General features: G+C 40.5%; 1 protein-coding gene across 1 annotated transcript; it reads right to left on the reverse strand.

The window, feature by feature from the left end:
• Positions 1–11137: 11137 nt before the first annotated feature.
• Positions 11138–13273, reverse strand: LOC102474948 (calpastatin-like). Its single transcript, XM_027767434.1, is given in 4 exon segments — positions 11138–11361; positions 11364–11555; positions 11636–11890; positions 11893–13273. Coding segments are annotated over 4 exon segments (2013 nt in total). The 3' UTR covers positions 11138–11176.
• Positions 13274–18004: the final 4731 nt, after the last annotated feature.

Raw genomic sequence — 18004 nt, forward strand, 5'->3', positions numbered from 1 at the left:
CTAGCCACCCAGCGCGCTGACCTTGTAATCACCTCCTTCATTCCCTTCCTCTGAGGGGGTCTTGGTGGGATTCTGCCCTACCCCCTCACCCATTTCTTCTTTCAACTGTCAAAGAGAATCTATTAGAATGCTATCCAATGGCTAAGGGAGGTTCTAGTTTTCTGGGAAGCTGGGCTGCTTGAAGCATTAAAATACTGCAAACTGGCTGTTGGTTCTTACCCTGTGATGGTTACACAGGCTTATGGGTTGGCTTGGGCTCTCATCCTAAGGTTCTTCCTCTCTTATGGTCAGTCAGGAACATACAGAGACTATGGGGTGGTATAGGTCAGAGGTTCTTTGGAGGCTCCTCTAGGTTTTCCTTCAAACAAGGGTAAGCTCACCTTGTGTGGCCTCACAGAATCCTCCTGGTCTTTCCCCACTTTATCCCTCTCTCCTTCAGAATTCAATTTCATCCTGAAACTCCAAGAGTTGCTTTTATTATTTAAGTGTGGGCAAGTTCTGTGAACCCTGGATCCCTAATGTTCTTCAGATCTATTACCCACATGATAATCCCACCTCTCCAAACAAACAATAAAGAAAGAAAGAAAAAGATTCCTTGTGCTAATATAGAACTTGGATGTGGGTGATGCCAAGATCTTATCCCTTAAACAAATAACACATGGACAAAAGTAAGGTGGAAAGAATAAGGGTGAAGACAAGCTCATTTTATGAAATTAGCAATTCTTCTTGTAGCTTTGTGGATTCCCAGTCTATCTAGTTTTTGAGGCTGATTTTACCACAGCAGGAAATATGTGCCCTAATCACTTCTATTTCTTTCAAAACACATGCTTCCGTTGGCAGCAAATTCCTGCTTGTGTGCAGGGATCCTCTTTCTCATACTGTGGAGTGAGCAAGTGACTGCCTTCCCACAGTCTGGCAGCAGCTGTTCACCTTCCCACATTTCCACCTAGAGTTTTTTTTTTCTTTTTAATAATGATTTAACTTTATTTATAATTTTACTTATTTTTAAATTTGCTACAGAGCATGCACACTTGACAGAGAGAGAGAGAGAGAGAGAAAGAGAGAGAGAGAGAAAGAGAGAGAGAGAGGGGGGAGAGAGAGAGAGTGAGCGAGAGAGAGAGAGGCTGAGAAAGCAGGCTACAAGGTCCAGGACTTGAACCACAGTTGGTCATGTAGGAGTCCAGTGCCTTAACCACTGTACCATTTGCTGGCCCCAGTCTGCCATTTCTTGATGACTCACACTATTCCCTGTATTTCATTTCTTGCCACTCTTTTCTGGACAATTATTTAAATATTGTGCCAGAGTGTGAAGGCAGTGGTGCAAATTGTGGTGCAAAGATATTGCACTTGCTCTCCTGAAACATGCAATGGTGAGAGAGAGAGAGAGAGAGAGAGAGAGAGAGAGAGACAGTGGACAGACAGTTTCATAATCTACACTTTCTTTGTATTCTTTGTGTTTGCATTTTTATTGAATACAATGTTAAGAAAGCCCTGCAGGAAAGAGAGATGAATTTTGATGTGGACGATTAGGAGAGTTTTCTTGTGGGAGGTGGGATTTAGCCATGACCTTGAAGATCTTTAGGACCATGACAGGAAGGAATACACATTTAAAGGAGCAATTTAGAACCAGGAGAGCACAGGAGTGGGGCATGTCAGAACTTGTTCTCAGGGACACTGAGTAGATCCATGTGACTATGGCGGCATTTGTGGAGACATACGGGAATAAGAATGGGAAGAACATTGGAGTGAAGCTCTTGAAGCCTCTACAATAGTAGAGTGTTTTTCTAGTTATTCTGGCATTAACTATATAAAAGTACTTTATATCTACATTAAAAATATCCAGCATAATTCTTACCAGGGGAAAAAGTTGTCAATCAGTTCTACACTATTATAGTTTTCCATTTTGAACTCTAATAGGATGTGAAAAACCAGTACCATTATGTGTCTGGATTTTTTTTTCTTCTTTCTAAAATACAGTCCTGTGACACATAATAATGTTTCAGTCAATTACAGAATTCCTGTATGAGGGTAGTTCCATAAGATGATAATAGGCTATACCACGTAGCCTAGAAATGGAGTAGGCTAGGCTATCTAGGTTTATATACATACACTATGATGCTCACACAATGATGAAATTGCCTAGCAATGACACATTTGTCAGAACATATCCCTATCATTAAGGGACACATGACTAATAACTTTTTCTTCTGAAAAAAGAATAATTTATTTAATTTTATTTATTATGGTCTTTAAAAAAAATTGCTATAGGGTATTTGTGCTCACCAGACACACACACACACATGCACACGCACACACAGAGAGAGAGAGAGAGAGTGAGAAAACAAGCTGTCAGGGTCAGGGACTTGAATCATACTTGGCCAGTGGGAGTCCAGTTCCTCAACCACCATGCCAACCACTGGCCCCTGTAAATGATTTATTTTGCAATCTATTTTGACTACTTATATACCCTTAAGCCTTTTATGTTCATTTTGTGTTTGTGGCCTGTATGTTTTGGGGCTAAAGGATGCAGAATTTGAAGTCAATCTGCCTTAGTTTAAATCTCAGTTTTATTGCTTCTCAGAGGTGTGATCTTGGGCAAATTAAACTAATGTCCCTGTTTCTTAGTTTCTTATCTGTCGAATAGGGATAATAATTGTATGTACTTTGTTGAGTGGTTGTGAAGATTAAGTGGAATTGCACATTTACAAGCTCTTGTTACCTGGTACTGATGTGGGATACTGAGGTGCATGGGCCCAATACCCAATGCAGGAACAACAGCAAAGCCTATTATTTGTCTCACACTCACCAAGAATTAGATATGCAAACTCAGAGTGGGGATAGCAGAGCAGAGTTTATGGAAAGAAAAGCAACTCCCAGGCAGCAGGGAGGGGTCTTGGAAGGTGAGTTGCTAATTTGAGCCTTTCATTAGGGGTTTTGAGCCTAGCCAAAAAGGATTCATGTTTTGTCCCTGCAGGGGTCACTTGCTACATATGTCATGTTATTCATTCAGGGAGCCGTACATTTAGAGAACTTCTGGTAAATGGTTGCACAAATCTTCAGGTCAAAGACCATTATTTAGTGGTCGATTTTGCTCAAGTCTTTGTCTGAGAACTTTGGGCCCTAAAACCTGTTACCTAGGTTCCAGAATGTAGTGGGGGCAGGATAAAAGCCATAGGTTAATTATTGCATTGCTGCAAACCATTTCTTATGAGCAAGTAGTTCATAGTGCAAGCTTAACTATTGTGCCTCCATCTTTGGGCCTTATGTCCTGACTATTATTTCTTAGGGTTCTATCTCCTATGACAGTACAGAGTAAACATTAAGTGTTCACTATTGCTATTATTCTATTAAAAACTAAATGAATGAATACACCAAGCACGCATATGTGTGTGCATGCCCAGAATCCTGATGGGATCAAGAAATGTAGGAGAGGGGATTGTGATATGATAATGCTCCATTGGAGGGTGTTTTTTCTTCTCTTTTTGGTGAGCACATGTGCCCTCTGGCAATAAAACAAAACAAAACAACAATGGAAGAAATAAATGAATGAAATAAATTCATATTGGCATTGAAAGAGAGTAATACATACCCATGAGGAAGTAATAATAACAACTTCTTATCAGTGTCAAAAATGAAATTCCCACCCTTAGCCTCCCAATGCCTCCCCAGCCAGAGGGCAATCACTGTTTTCTATGAGCTCTTTGTAGGACCCATTTGAGTTTCTAGAGCATATGTGTGTGCGTGTTTGTATACATATATGTGTATATCTCTATGAATCTGAAATATATGTGTGTGTGTACACATATATGTATATACAGTTTTGCAACTTGTGTTTTTGTGTTATAACATATCTTAGCAATCATTCCATATATGTAATATGGATTTATATAATTCTTTTCAATAACAACATAGTATTTATTTCATAGGTATATGAAACTACTCCATTATAAATGGACTATTAAGATCGCTTCCAGGGACCAGCAAGTGGTGTGGTGGTTACAACTCTGGATTCCTACATGACTAACTGCAGTTCGAGTCCTGGATCTGGTGGCTTGAAACTCATACCAGTCAAGTGTGGAATTGTGGTGTGGCCATTCCTCCAGGGAGATGATTTCCATTTCCCTCTCTAACTTTGTCTCCAGTGAGCACGGATGTCCTATAGCAAAAACCTAAAAGGGGGCGGGGGGGAGCTGGCAGGTGGCATGGTGGTGGTTAAGGCTCTGGACTCCCCCATGGCTGACCATGGTTTGAGTCCCAGACCTCACAGTTTGCTTTCTCACTTTTCCTCTCTCTCTCTGGTGAGTGCATGTGCCCTATAACAAATTAAAATAATAACAATAAATAAATTTTTTAGAGACTTTTTTTTTTTTTGCTGTAGAATACATGAGCTTGCTAGAGAGACAGAGAGACAGAGAGAGAAAGTGAGAAATCTCTCCCCAAGGTGGGATGGCCACACCTCCATCCCTTCTTCTTCATTCTCCTCTTGGGATTTTGGCACACAACGTACATACTCCTAGTACGAGTTTCAAGCCACCTGATCTAAGACTTAAACAGTGGTCGGTCATGTCGCAGTCCAGTTCCTTAACCACTATGCCACCTGCTGGCTTTATAAAAGAAATTTTTAAAAAATAGATAATTTCTGGTCTCCGTGTTACAAATAATGTTGCAAAGGTCATTCTGATACTTTAAAAATTTTGATGGATATTATTAAATTGTTAAATGTGAAGTAAAGTCTCCCCTACTTTCTATAAAATCTTCAGTGCAATCTACATTTGTCACTCATGCTTTGTCAGGTAGGTTTACTCTGGGGTTTGTGATGTGATGTGTGGTATTTAGCTTCAAGGTGGTATAGAAAAAACAGTTTATCCACGTGCGAGTTACAAGCACAATTTAGTGTCGAAAATACTTCAAATGAAATATTATATTACCCTTAAAATATGTCTTTTGAAGAAATTTTTCTGTATTAAACACACACACTTAAAAATATTTTTATTATTACTGCAGCCATTGCTTTTCCAATATACTTTTAAAAAAATTCATGAGTTAATTTAAAAAGACACATGAAGAACATCTGTGTATGAGGTGAATATTTTTAAATTGGCCTTACTGTTTCAAGTATTATAGAATGAACATGTGTTTTTATTTTTACATTTTTGCAACAGAAATAGAAATTAAGAACACAGTTTTTTTTTAAAGAATTATTTATTTACTTTTATTCATTCATTTTATTTTAATTTGACCAGAGAGATACACACACAGAGAGAGAAAGAGGGAAAGTGAGAAAGCAAGCCACCAGGTCCAGGACTCAAATCATGGTCAACCATGTGGGGTGTCCAGTGCCTTAACCACCATGCTACCAGCTGGTCCCCAAGAACACAGTTTTTAAGATATAAAATTTAAAAAGGGAAACAACTACTGGAGGAAGATGTATGGACAATTTTAGAAAAGAGGACAAAAAAAGGAAAGGGAGACATAAGAATTAAGAAGGCATAGGAATTTAGAATATACCTGAAGCCCTAGTAATTAGTCAACCCTGTAGATAAAACTATTATGTCTATCACAATACATATTAATATTTAGGGATCTTGAGTCATTGAAAAAAGGTTTAACAAATATTGGGAACCAGCAGTTAGCGTAATGGCTATGTCGCTGGACTCCCACGTGGTCGACCGCGGTTCGTGTCCTGGACCCGGTGGCTTAAAACTCACGCCGGGCGCGTGTGCATGCGTGCCCAAGATCCCGAGAGGAGAATGGAGGGGAAGGGATTGCAGCGTGACCATCCCCCCTGGGGGGTGATTTCTCGCTTTCTGTCTCTATGTCTCTCTCTCTCTGTCTGGCGAGCGCACGCGCCCTACAGTGAAAAATCTCTCCAAAAAAAGAAAAAAAAAGAAAAAAAAACAAATATTAATATATAATAGATTGGCTCAAGAAAGCTAATGAAGAAATGTGTAGTGCAATAATAAAATAACCTTAAAATAATCTATATCAATGTATCTATATCTATATATTTGAGAAACTTTTGCTATAGCGTGCATGCACTTGCTGGAGAAACAGACAGAAAGCGAGAAATCACCCCCTGGGAGATGGCCATGCCACAATCCCTTCTCCTTCATTCTCCTCTTGGGATTTGGGGCGGGTCCAGGACTCAAACTGCAGTCAGTTTTATGGGACCTTAACCACTACACCACTTGCTGGCCCCAAGATACATATTTTTCAATTAATAAAGGACACATATGCTCACCATAGGGAGACAGGGAGACAGAGAGGAAGAGAGAGAAAGTACCCCAACATTGAGCGTGGTTATGCTGTAATTCCTCCGTCTCCATTTCTCCATCTTGCTGGGATTTGGGTCATGCATGCACATGCATCCAGAATGTTTTTCAAGTCATTAGGCTGATATTCAAACTGTGGTCTGTGTGTGGGATCTGGAGTCCTTGACCACAAGGCTATGGGGTGGCCCTTATCAAGATAATATTCCCCTTTGAAGAGAAAATCAGCAGCTGTCTGGAAAATTCACTTGTGTGTAAAACCTCATTGTAAAACTATGTTTGATCAATGAGGCCTGTACTATATTTTGTTTTCTTCTTCTTTTTTTTTCCAGTGTTTTTTTTGATTTTCTTCTGATTGCCAGTTAAATACAGAATTTTAATTTCATAGCTTAACAATGAGAGATCATACACTGAAGTCAATACATGGTATCTAGTATTTCAGTCTAAGCTCATCCATGTACATAACTGAAATCAATTGCAAGGAAAGGTCTAACAAGTGCTAGGGGAACTTTGTAGTTTTTACAGCAATTAAAACTATATTTTGCACACTGAAGTCATCATAAGGGCAAAGTCAGAGCTTTTATATTTGCATTTATTCAACTTTGAAAACACTACTACAGATGAATTTTAAAACAAAAACAAAAACAATAGCAAGTAATGAGCATATTATGATTACAGTCCTTTGCTCATTCACTACTGCATATAAAATACTGCACTGAGTGTTGTTTACTGGTCCCATTAAGAGGTTTGACACTGAACACCACCTCCAGGATGATGATCATTATCCTCATATGCTTCTCCATTGTAACGGTCTTTCCTGATTTGGATCAAAGTCCATCAGTTCTACTTGGTCCATTTCATCAGTCTTGTCTACTTCCTTCCTCTCAGGTAGAAGGAAATTCTGCCATAGGGCAGGAGCCACCATACCCCAGAAGGAAATTCTGGAAACAGAGTTTATCGGGAGACAGAAAGCCATTCTCAAAGAATTTACCTTAAATTCGAAGATTAGATAACCCTTCTCTTATGGTCTACAATGAATCAGCATACTTTCATTTAACACACACTTGATCTCTCCATGCTTGACGATTTGACCTTGATGAGAGGTGATGACTATGGTTTGTTTGTCAAGAGTGGAAACTGGCTTTTGGAAGTCACACAATGCTTCAATCAGCTGTATGTCCAAAGATAGGAAAAGGTCTCCTTCTTGAGTAAAAGCAGCATGATCTTTCTGATCTAATACAAAGATAGTATCTCTTGGCTCAGTCCTGGTTCTTGGTCTCTTTTACCATGGAATGTTATCTTCTGACCATCTTTCATGCCTTGGTCAATATGAACTTCTAGAATTTCTTCTCTTGAACTATCTTCCTTCCATCGCAACTTTTACATCTATCTTTAGGACTGATCCATTCCCCCTGGCCTTGGCACTCCATGCATACAGACTGAATTTGCTGCAGCATTCCAGATCCAATCTGATGAATTCTTATTTGCATTCCAGTACCTCAGCAATTGGGACAGCACTCTACCATTCCTTTCTTACCACCTTGGCCTTCACATTTGTCACAAATCACATTCTTTTGCAGGGCCGGTATTCTTGTTGCACCTTTATATAAATCTAAGGTTACTGACAGCTGATGCACATTTTCTCCTCTTCTTTTTCTCTACATCCTTCCTCCTCCTCCAAAAAAATCTGTCAAAGATGTTCAGTGGGGAGCCAAAACCATCACCTGCTCCACTCTCTTTAATTGCCTTCGCTCCTTCTTTGTCATATAATTCCTCTTTCTTCACATCAGAGAGAACTTCATAAGCTTGAGAAATCTGCTTAAACTTCTCGACTTCATTTGGATTTTTATCAAGGTGGTACTTCAAGGCCAGTTTCCTGTAAACCTTCTTCAATTCTTCCTGGATTGCATTGATTGACCGCCAAAACATCATAGTAAGTGGTTTCTTTCACCATTTTCTACAGCTGGTGAGCAGACTGAGGCCACTGTGGGGAGCAGGAAGGTGTGTGTAGCTGTGCGCAGCTCAGGCAGCCACCACTCCTCCACTTCTGACCTAGCATTCTGGAAAGTTCCTGAATTTAGTTTTCTTAAAAGTTTGCTGTTACATTTAAAATGCTATCTTCAGACAGATGTTTGTTTATTACTTGATTAACTATCTTTGATGATACCATTCCCTCCTTGTTCAAGTTGTTTAAGAAAGTGTCACTATAAAATGTTGATATTGGCCATGGCAAGATCAGGAGATTGACCCACAGATCTAATTCTGTTCCAAAGAATTTAAGGGACTTTCCAAATTAATTCATTTGGATTCCACTTGGAATTTGCAATTCAGAAAGGGATTGATAGAAGTTTATGTTTTTACCATCTGTAAAGATAAGGTTTACAAAGCAAATGACATGTTTTCCTTTCAGGAAACAAGCTTCTTAAGTACCATTAAGTTTTGTTTGTCTGTTCACAAACAAATGGTGTGTGGTATATAATATTACTGATGTACCTAATTTTAAAATTTAACTTCAAAGGACTTTACTTGACAACAGTCTATTAGTATACTTGAAATGATAGATTTTGTGTGTGTATGTGTTTTCTTCTTTTTTTTTAGAGTCAGATTTTTCTTCTATAACCCGTCTTTCCTTAAATGTGTCTAGATTCTTGCAGTTAATGCCTCATTTTAATACCCCATTTTATCAATTAATTGTCTTGAATACTGGAATTGAATTTTAATCATTTTCAATGTGGAGATGTCTGTTCCAATACATTGATCTATTCAGAGTGAGTCGCTATTTTTTCCTTACTCCTCATCTGTCCTTCTCCCCAGTGTTAGTAAAGATTCTGCTAGGCTTTCCCCTATTTTTCCACCTCTCCTTATTTTTCTAGAACTAGATACATACAGTACTTCAGAAAAGAAATCATGGCTGCCTCTCAGAGATACATGATGATATTTTTTTACAATTTTCCAGTAACAGTTCAACAGTGCCTCCAGGCTCTGATGGCTGTGATTCAAGTGGTCCCTTGGGCTGTTGATGTCTTTCAGATTAGAGCAGTCCATTTTTTGCCTGGCCTAATGGACTAGCTCACTTGAACACCTAGCAGAATCCTTTTTTCCAGATGACTACATTCTTGACTTAAACAAAGCTGAGCTTAAATTGCTAGGGACTGGACCTGGAGACTCCTGGCTTTGTCAACTTTTGACCTTAGGAAATTACTTTATCCTTAATGGTCTTTAATTCCACCATCTGGTGATAATTTTAAAAGATCTTTCCTGGTTCTGAAGTTTTTATTTTTTAAATTTGTATTTATTTATTTATTTTAAGAAAGATTTTTGCTATAGGGTGCAAGCTCTTGCCAGAGAGACCGAGAGAAACAGAAAGAAAGTGAGAAATCACGCCCCAGGAGGATGGCCACATTGCAATCCCTTTTCCTTCATTCTCCTTTTGGGATTTTGGCATGCACACACACATGCCTGGTGTGAGTTTTAAGCCACCAGGAACTTGAACCACTGGTGGAGAGGAGCTATATCTCACTCATATTCATATCACCAACCCTTATCACTGGACTCAACCACTTGAACCAGTTGACTACGTGGGGAAAGGAAAGGAGTGAAATGTCCTTATCCATAGCCTAGGTCAGGATATATAATTTTCTCTTTTTAAATTTTATTTATCATTATTATTTTTAAAAATTTGCTATAGGGCACATGCACTCATCAGAGACAGACACAGAAAGAGAGAGAAAAAGTGAGAAAGCAAGCTGCCAGATTCAGGACTTGAACTGTGGTCGACCATGTGGTAGTCCAACACCTCAACCACCACACCACCTGCTGGCCCCTCTTGTTTTGTTTCTGTTTTTGCTATAGGGCATGTATCCTTACTAGGAAGAGATGGAGAGAGGAAAAGTGAGAAAGCACTCCAGGGGAGATAGCCACACCATTATCCTCTCTCCTCCATTTTTTTTCTCAGGATTCCAGGCACGCAAGCACAGGCACCCAGTGTGCCCTTCAAGTTACCAAGTCTGGGACTCAATTGCACAGCCAGCCATGTGAGATCCAGCCACATTAAGCACCATGCCATTGGCCAGTGCAAGATATATTATTCTAAGACTTTCCAGATCCCCCCCCTTTTTTAAAAAAAATTCTGAGCATTAACTTTTATTTCTTATTCTCAAAAGTGGACATATGGTGACTTATCTAGCCTACATTCTGCTCTTCTGCTGACTTGATTCAAGTCTCAGTGTGTTTTGTGCAGACTCTAAGGCGCAGAGGTCCTCACTTCTAGCAAGGGAAGATCAAACTGAAGAGGGATTCGGTGCTTCATGGTCTGTCCAGCTTACCTTATTAATTTATTATTAGTAGCCCGACAAGAGATATATGCCCAATGTACAATATTCTGTTTGTCTTATACACATTAATCCAAAGAAACATAAAATACCATTTAAAAGCCCTAGAAGAAAGGGGGTAATAAGAAGTCGGAACATTGAAGAGTTGTGAAGCACTGTTTTCCAAATGTCAACAAAAAATTAAGTGCGAACTGAAATGCTGAGATTTACAGGCACTGTGTGTAGAATGTGCAAAAGTTTGCAAAGTTTTTCTTTTCTTCTTTTGGCATTACTTTAAGAAACTGTATCAAATATATTTCTTACAAATACAAAGCTTACTTTCTCTCCCAACTGAAGACAAGTTTAAAACAATTCAAAGTTATCAATACACAGTACAATAACACAGGTGAACCAGACAAATTCTTTTTTTTTGTGGAAAAGAATAACAAACCAATATTAGGATGTCTAAAGACTCAACAAATAGCAGTCTAGAAGCCACCCAGAAAAACTTTTCTGTTGCCCAAACCTTTTGTTCTTCTAAAGCCACCATTCCACCAGCTGAAGATTTTATATGCAGATACCCAAATACTGTAAACTCTAACTTGTATTTCCTTCATCAGCTTTTGGCTGTGAAGTTTCCTCTGTTGTCTTTGTTGAATCCTTTGGTTTTCTTCCATTCTTGGACACTTTGGTACGAGAATTATTGCTTTTGTCCTTTGCTGACTTCTGTGAGGTTTCTGTAGTTGAGGGACAGCTGTCTAAATCCTCTGAGAGGGCATCATGGGGTCTTGGTCACCTCTGGGTTTCTCTGATTCCTTTGTAGGTGGCTTTGCTGGTTTGTCCTTCTTGTCGTTGTCTAGGAGGTGTCTATACTCTGGTGGGATGGTGTCATCTCTTTCTCCTAGCTTGTCTCTATGTTCGGCTTTAGCCCTTTGCTTTACTTTATCCTCCATTGGCTTGTTCTCATTGGGGTCAGGTCACTACCCTCCACAGTTCAAACTGCTACCAACTCTCCCCAAAATGGCTACATTAGCTCCTAACTTAGTCTTTCTTCATGCTGCCTTTGTCCTAGACTGTCAGAAAGTTTATCCAGGGCGTCATCCAGTTCTTTGTTGCTCTGCAGAGTGTCAGGGGGTGGGCCTGCAGCTTGGGGGGTTGAAGCTGGGATTTGAGAAACCACTTCAGAGATGGCAGCAGCAAGTTTAGCCTCTTGAAATTTAAAAGATGAAGTGTTTGGGAGACCATAGAAGTCCTCAGATAAAGCATCAAGAAGAAACTCTTCACTCAAAGGAGGAAGCACTTGGGCACTTCTGGCTGGAGTGGTTTTCCATCTTTATCCTTTATCTCTTTTAATCTGTACTCAGGAGGAATTGTTTCATCTTTCTCACCAAGTTTTTCATGGTCTTCTTCTTTGGATCTCTCCTTGATTTCATCCACCACAAGTTTTCCGTCTTCTGGGTCTGCTTCCCTTTTCCCAAGGCTACCAGCCAAGGCTTCCACAGCATCGTCCGGCACCGTGCCCTTCGAGGCAGCTGGCTTGGCTGCAGTGGACTGTATTGAGCAGGTGGAGGTCCGAGGCACCACCTCTGCCACAGGGGTTGGGGCAGCAGCCTTAGATGCTTCTGATTTTTTAGTTGGTTTAGACTGTTTTTCTTTATGTTTACTCTGGTCAAAATCTTCTGAAAGTTCATCAGTGAGTTCTGACTCACTCAGCGGCTTGGGTTTTTCTTCAGGCTCTGGCAGTAATGGTTTTCCATCTTTATCCTTGGCTAGTTTCAGTCTGTATTCGGACGGCACTGTCTCATCATCCTCACCGCACCTCTCTCGTTTTTCCTCTTTCGCTTTTGCCTTCTCCACCTTTCTTTTCTTCTCCTGGGGTGGAGCATCACTCCTGATTACCCCAGCGGACTGAGATTTTAAAACTTCTCCTGTAGATTTCTCCTTCTCAGTTTTCTTTCCACCAGGGGTGGGAGAACTGCAGGTGAAGTCAGACGACAAGGCATTGATAGCATCATCTGGCCCCATGGGTTTCGAAGAGTCTGGAGGAGGTCCTGTGATGCCTTCTGTTTTAGCCAGAAGTTCCCTATATTTTGGAGGAATTGTGGATTCTTTTTTACCCAGTTCTTCTATGTAGATCGAAGTCATTGGATCCAAAACTTCTGGTCTGGTGTATGCTGTATTATCATCTCCGGCTTCTTCAGGTGCTCCTAAGGTGTCTATTAAGTCATCCAAAGTGGCACCCATGCCCGACTTTCCAGATGGTTTATCCAGTTTGGAGTCAGCAGGTGCAGCTGGAGCTACTGACTTCTTTTCTTTTTTCTTGTCACCTGATTTGTCAGCTACACCAGCAACGATGCTCTCTCCACCAGCAGAAATGGTGTCTTGCGACTTTGTCTTTGGTTCTGTCGACTTCCCTGATGTTGGCTGCTCACTTGATCTGGAAACTGCTTTTTCCTTAGGAGCATGCTTGCTTCCTGTGTCTGGTACCTGCTTGGGTGAACTCTTTGGCTCCGTATGTTCCTTTGGCTTTCCTTCCTGGGATATTTTCTCGTGAACCGCAGATGGCTTAGTTGATTGTGATTTCTTTTCAGGCTCTGTCTTTATAGCCTTGGTTTTCCTCTCTCCTGGCTTTGAAGGTAATCCACTGGTTTTCTCATTGACATGCGTCTTATACCACCAGCTTGCAAATGCCATGGCGAAAACCAGCTGGGTTGGATCCGCGCAGCTACGACCCGGAGAAGGTGGGAGGTGCAGTGCTAGGGGTGCTGGGCTCACACCTGTCCCAGATCCCTCTTTTCCTTCTGTTGTGTTCTGAATTCATTATTCCTTCTACTGGGTTTCCACAGTGCCTTGCCCTTAAAAGCTTCCCATCAGAGAGTTCATGGTAGGATACTAAATTACCTATTTATATTATCTGTCTCCTCTTTGGGACAATGGGGCCATAGTGGACAGGAGCTATATCTCACTCGTATTCATATCATCAGCCCTCCACACAGACTCTGTGTACACAGGTCCTCAGGAATGACTGTTAAAGTAAAACAATAGAGGTGAAAAGCAATTGCTCAGATCCTGAGAGAGTTTTGTTTTTTTTATTCGTTTATTTATTTTTCTTTCTCAGAGCATTGAACAGGTAGTCAAAAGACACTGGCTTGATAACTGAGAGGCCCTTGGACAGCTCACTTAACCTACATTTGCCAAAATCATGCAGTAGAACTAAATATCAAATAAAATTACACACAAGGAAACACCTTGAAAAATAAAGAGCTATTAATGTTAATAGCATTACTTGAACCCACACTTTTCTTCAGTCTTCCTCCAGGTGCAATTCATTACCAACTCCTATTGGTGTCACCATTAATTAGTTCTCACATCTGTCTTCTTTCTACTTCCACTACCCTCCACAGTCCAAACTGCTACCAACTCTCCCCAAAATGGCTACATTAGCTCCTAACAGTCTTTCTTCATGCTGCCTGGGCCCTCTCCTTCCAAACTATGGATAGAGTAATCCTTGTTAAAAATGCAAATGCATTCCTCTTTACCACCCCAGGGGACTTGCAATGCCCTTAAGAAAAGACCCAAATCTTTCCTGTGGCATAAACTCTGATTGATGTGGTTCTTCTCACTCCTCTGGCCTTTTCTCACCTACCAGTCTCCTCCCTCTACTCTTCAGTCTCAGTGGTCTTGAACTTCTAAGGACTTGCCTTAAGGTAGGCTGTTTCCTATGTTTGGAATGTTCATCCTACTCAACCTCTCTGTGATAGGTTGAATAATGACTCCCAATGATAGATAGGTCCTAATTATTGAAACCAGTGAACGTTATCACGTCATTGGGGTTTTTGCAGATATAGATTAAGGGACTATTCTCCAAATGAGGAGATTATCTTGATTTATCCTGAAGGGACCGAAGTGTAATCATGTGGGTCCTTAAAAGAGGGAACTGGAAGGGGACCAGCAGTTAGCATAATGGCTATGTTGCTGGACTCCCATGTAGTTGACTGAGGTTTGAGTCCAGCAGGCGGGGGGCGTGGTGGTTAAGGCGCTGGATGCTCCCCCATGGCTGACCACGGTTCAAGTCCTGGACCTGGCGGCTTGCTTTCTCATCTTCTCTCTCACTTTCTGTCTGTGTGTATCTCTCTGGTCAAATTAAAATGAATGAATAAATAAAGTGCAATAAATAATTTAAAAAACCCCAAAAAAACAAAACAAAAAAAAAACACAGGGCGCATTTGCGTGCGTGCCCAAGATCCCAAGAGGAGAATGGAGGAGAAAGGATTGCGGCATGGCCATCCCCCCTGGGGGGTGATTTCTCGCTTTCTGTCTCTCTGTCTCTCTCTGTCTGGCGAGCGCATGCGCCCTATGACCAAAAATCTCTCAAAAAAAAATAAAAATGAGGAAACTGGAAGGTTTGGCACAGAAGACTGAAGGCAATGTGATGATGAAATAGTGAGAGAGATTTGAAGATAATTTGATGCTGACTTTAAAGATGGAGGAAGGTGTCATGGGCTAGGAGATGCAGCTCTAAAATCTGGAAAGGAGGACTGCTCCTATAGCTCAGTGGTTAAGGGAGCTGAATCTACAAGGCTGGCTATGGTGCAAATCCAAGCCATAGTGCCTTAAAAAAATACACTGGGCGCATGTGTGTGCATGTGTGTATGTATGTGATTGTGTTCCAAATCCTGACAGGAAGAAAAAATGGAGGAAAAAGGTTTGCAGTATGACCATATCCTGCTAGGGAGTGGTTTCCCTCTCTTTCTCGTGAGTGCATGTGCCCTGTTGGAGGGTGGGGTGAGGGGAGCGGGATAAGGTAAAAAAATAAATTCTTGGGGACCAGCAAATGGCATAATGGTTACGTTCTTGGCCTCCCATGTAGTTGATTGTGGTTTGAGTCCTGGGCTTAAAACTCATGTGGTGTGTGTGTGTGTGTGTGTGTGTGTGTGCGTGTGCATGCATAAAATTCTGAGAGGAGAATGGAGAAGAAGGGGTTGAGATGTGGTCATCCCCCCGGGAGATGACTTTTCTCCACACTCCCCTGGGGGGTGATTTCTCTCTTTCTCTGTGTATCTCTCTTTCTCTGTGTATCTGGTGAGTGCACGCACCCTGTAGCAAAAATCTCTCTACCTAAAAAAAGAAAAAAAAAAAGAATAGATTCTCTTGTAGAGTCGTCCGAGGGAGTATGGCCCTACCTGTTGGTTTCTGCCCAGTGAAGCCCATTTTGGACTTCTGGCCTCCAGAACTGTAAGAGAATATGTTTCTGTTGTTTTTACTCACTCAGTTTATAGTATTTGTTACAACACCAATAGGAAATTAACATATAACTTATCGTTTGAGCAAATGCTTTGTCCTCTCCAGAGTAAAATAGGAAAGCCCAGGTCAATATTCTAGAACTATCTACCATCCAGTATCAAAGTCAATAGCCACAGGTGACTGCTAAGCACTTAGAAGTTATACTTTGACTAATGTGGCTGATGTGGGGCTGTGAAAAGTTTGGGTCATTTTCCTATGAACAATGTAAATCCACTGGGTATGTGGGAAAAGAATATATTTGCATTTGGTGGGGATGCCTAGTGCAGGTAACCTTCCCTTGACCCAGCTGCAGTACTGGGCACCTGATCCAGGCCTGGCCAATCATGGAATGCAGTTTCTAAGGGCCGATGGGCTAGTACTGAGCCAGATGCCTTAGGGTCTTTCCCAGAGATCTGATATGACCATGGAGATGACAAGCCAGCTCTCTTTCTTCCAGAGAGGCTGAGTTGGGATTCTTCAGTACTAGACGTTGGTGACTGTGTTCCACTTCTCCCTCTGCCTGGAGGAAGTACACCAATAACCGAAAGACTAAAGCTGACATACAGAGAGTAGTAGAGCTAAACTGGTGAGTGGTACAGAAAGAGCCATTAGAGTCTGTGGTGTCCCTAAGGCCAGTTTTACCCCTCTAACTCATGAGGGTAAATCATCACAAATACCTGGAATTGTAAGAGTTAGTTTTGCCACCCCACGTGGAGTACACTCATCAGGTATGAAGCCAACATAAAGGAGGACAGAACTGAGGGACTGGGAAGAAAAGCTGGCATCCTGAAGATGGTCTTCAAAATTGTAGGATCCAATGTGTCTGACCCTGGCAGGACCTCTTGGTTGCCCCAATTCTGTGAGCAAGTAAGTTCTTTTTTTTCTTAAATATTTTGATTTATGCTATGATGTTTATTTTGATTTATGCTATGATGTTGACCCAGTCAAGCTTTATTAAAAAAACTAGCAAGGCCACTGTGCATTATTTAAAAAAAGAATTTGAAAAAAGATTTTTAAAAATGATACTATGAGGAGAAAAAGAAATCATTCAGAGATTCTTGAAAGAGCATTATGCAATAGAAGAAATAAACTATTTTCCAACAGCCCTGTTAATGACTGCAATAAATTCAGGCCCCAGAAAAATCAATTGCTTCCTTGCTAAATTCTATTTCATCCATCCTTTCCACCCTCCCGTTACTAGAGTAGAGTTGTGGCTCTAAAGAAGGCACATGTCTTTGATCTAAGTCATATTTTCCCCAATGTATTCATTTATTTAATAATCATCAAGTTTAAATCGTGTATATGTATCATGTACCACATGATGTTCTGGAAGATATTGTATTTGTAGAATAGCTAAACTGGGTTAATGAACTTATGCACTATTTCACATGCTTATCATTTTTTCGTTGAGAGCATTTAAAATCTACTCTTAACTATTTTCAAGAATACAGTATATTGTTATTAACTGTAGCCCCTTGATGTGGAATAGATCTCCAGAATTTATTTTTTCTGAATAAATTGTGGACCCTTTGACCAATATTTCTCCATTTTCTCCATATCCCCACAGTCCAGCCCCTGGTAGCTTCTACAAGTTCTCTACTTCTATAAATTCAGCTTTTTTAGATTCCACATATAAATGAGATCATGTATCGATAGTATTTGTCTTTCTGTGCCTGGTTATTTTCCCTTAACCTGATGTCCCCCAATTCATCCAGGTTGTCACAATGACATAATTTTCTTTTTTTTTTAAGAATGAATCATACTCCATTGTGTATATATGCTGCATTTTCTTTATCCATCCATGTACTGATGAACACTTAAGTTCATTCCATAGCTTGGCTATTGTGAATAATGCTGCAGTAAATTAGAATGCAGATTTTCCTTCAACATACTGATTTCATTTCCTTTGTCTACATATACCTGTGTGGGAGATTGTATGGTAGTTCTATTTTCAGTCTTTTTTAAAAATTATTTTATTTAACTTTATTTATGTATGTCTTTATATATTTTTAATTTTGACCAGAGAGGGACAGAGTGAGAGAGAGAGAGGGAAGATGAGAAAGCAAGCTGCCAGGTGTGAGACTCAAACCACAGTCAGCCATGTGGGAGTCCAATGCCTTTAACCACCACACCACCTGCCGG

This window comes from Tupaia chinensis, unplaced genomic scaffold (assembly GCF_000334495.1).
Source record: "Tupaia chinensis unplaced genomic scaffold, TupChi_1.0 Scaffold144262_1, whole genome shotgun sequence".
In the NCBI taxonomy this organism is placed as follows: domain Eukaryota; kingdom Metazoa; phylum Chordata; class Mammalia; order Scandentia; family Tupaiidae; genus Tupaia; species Tupaia belangeri.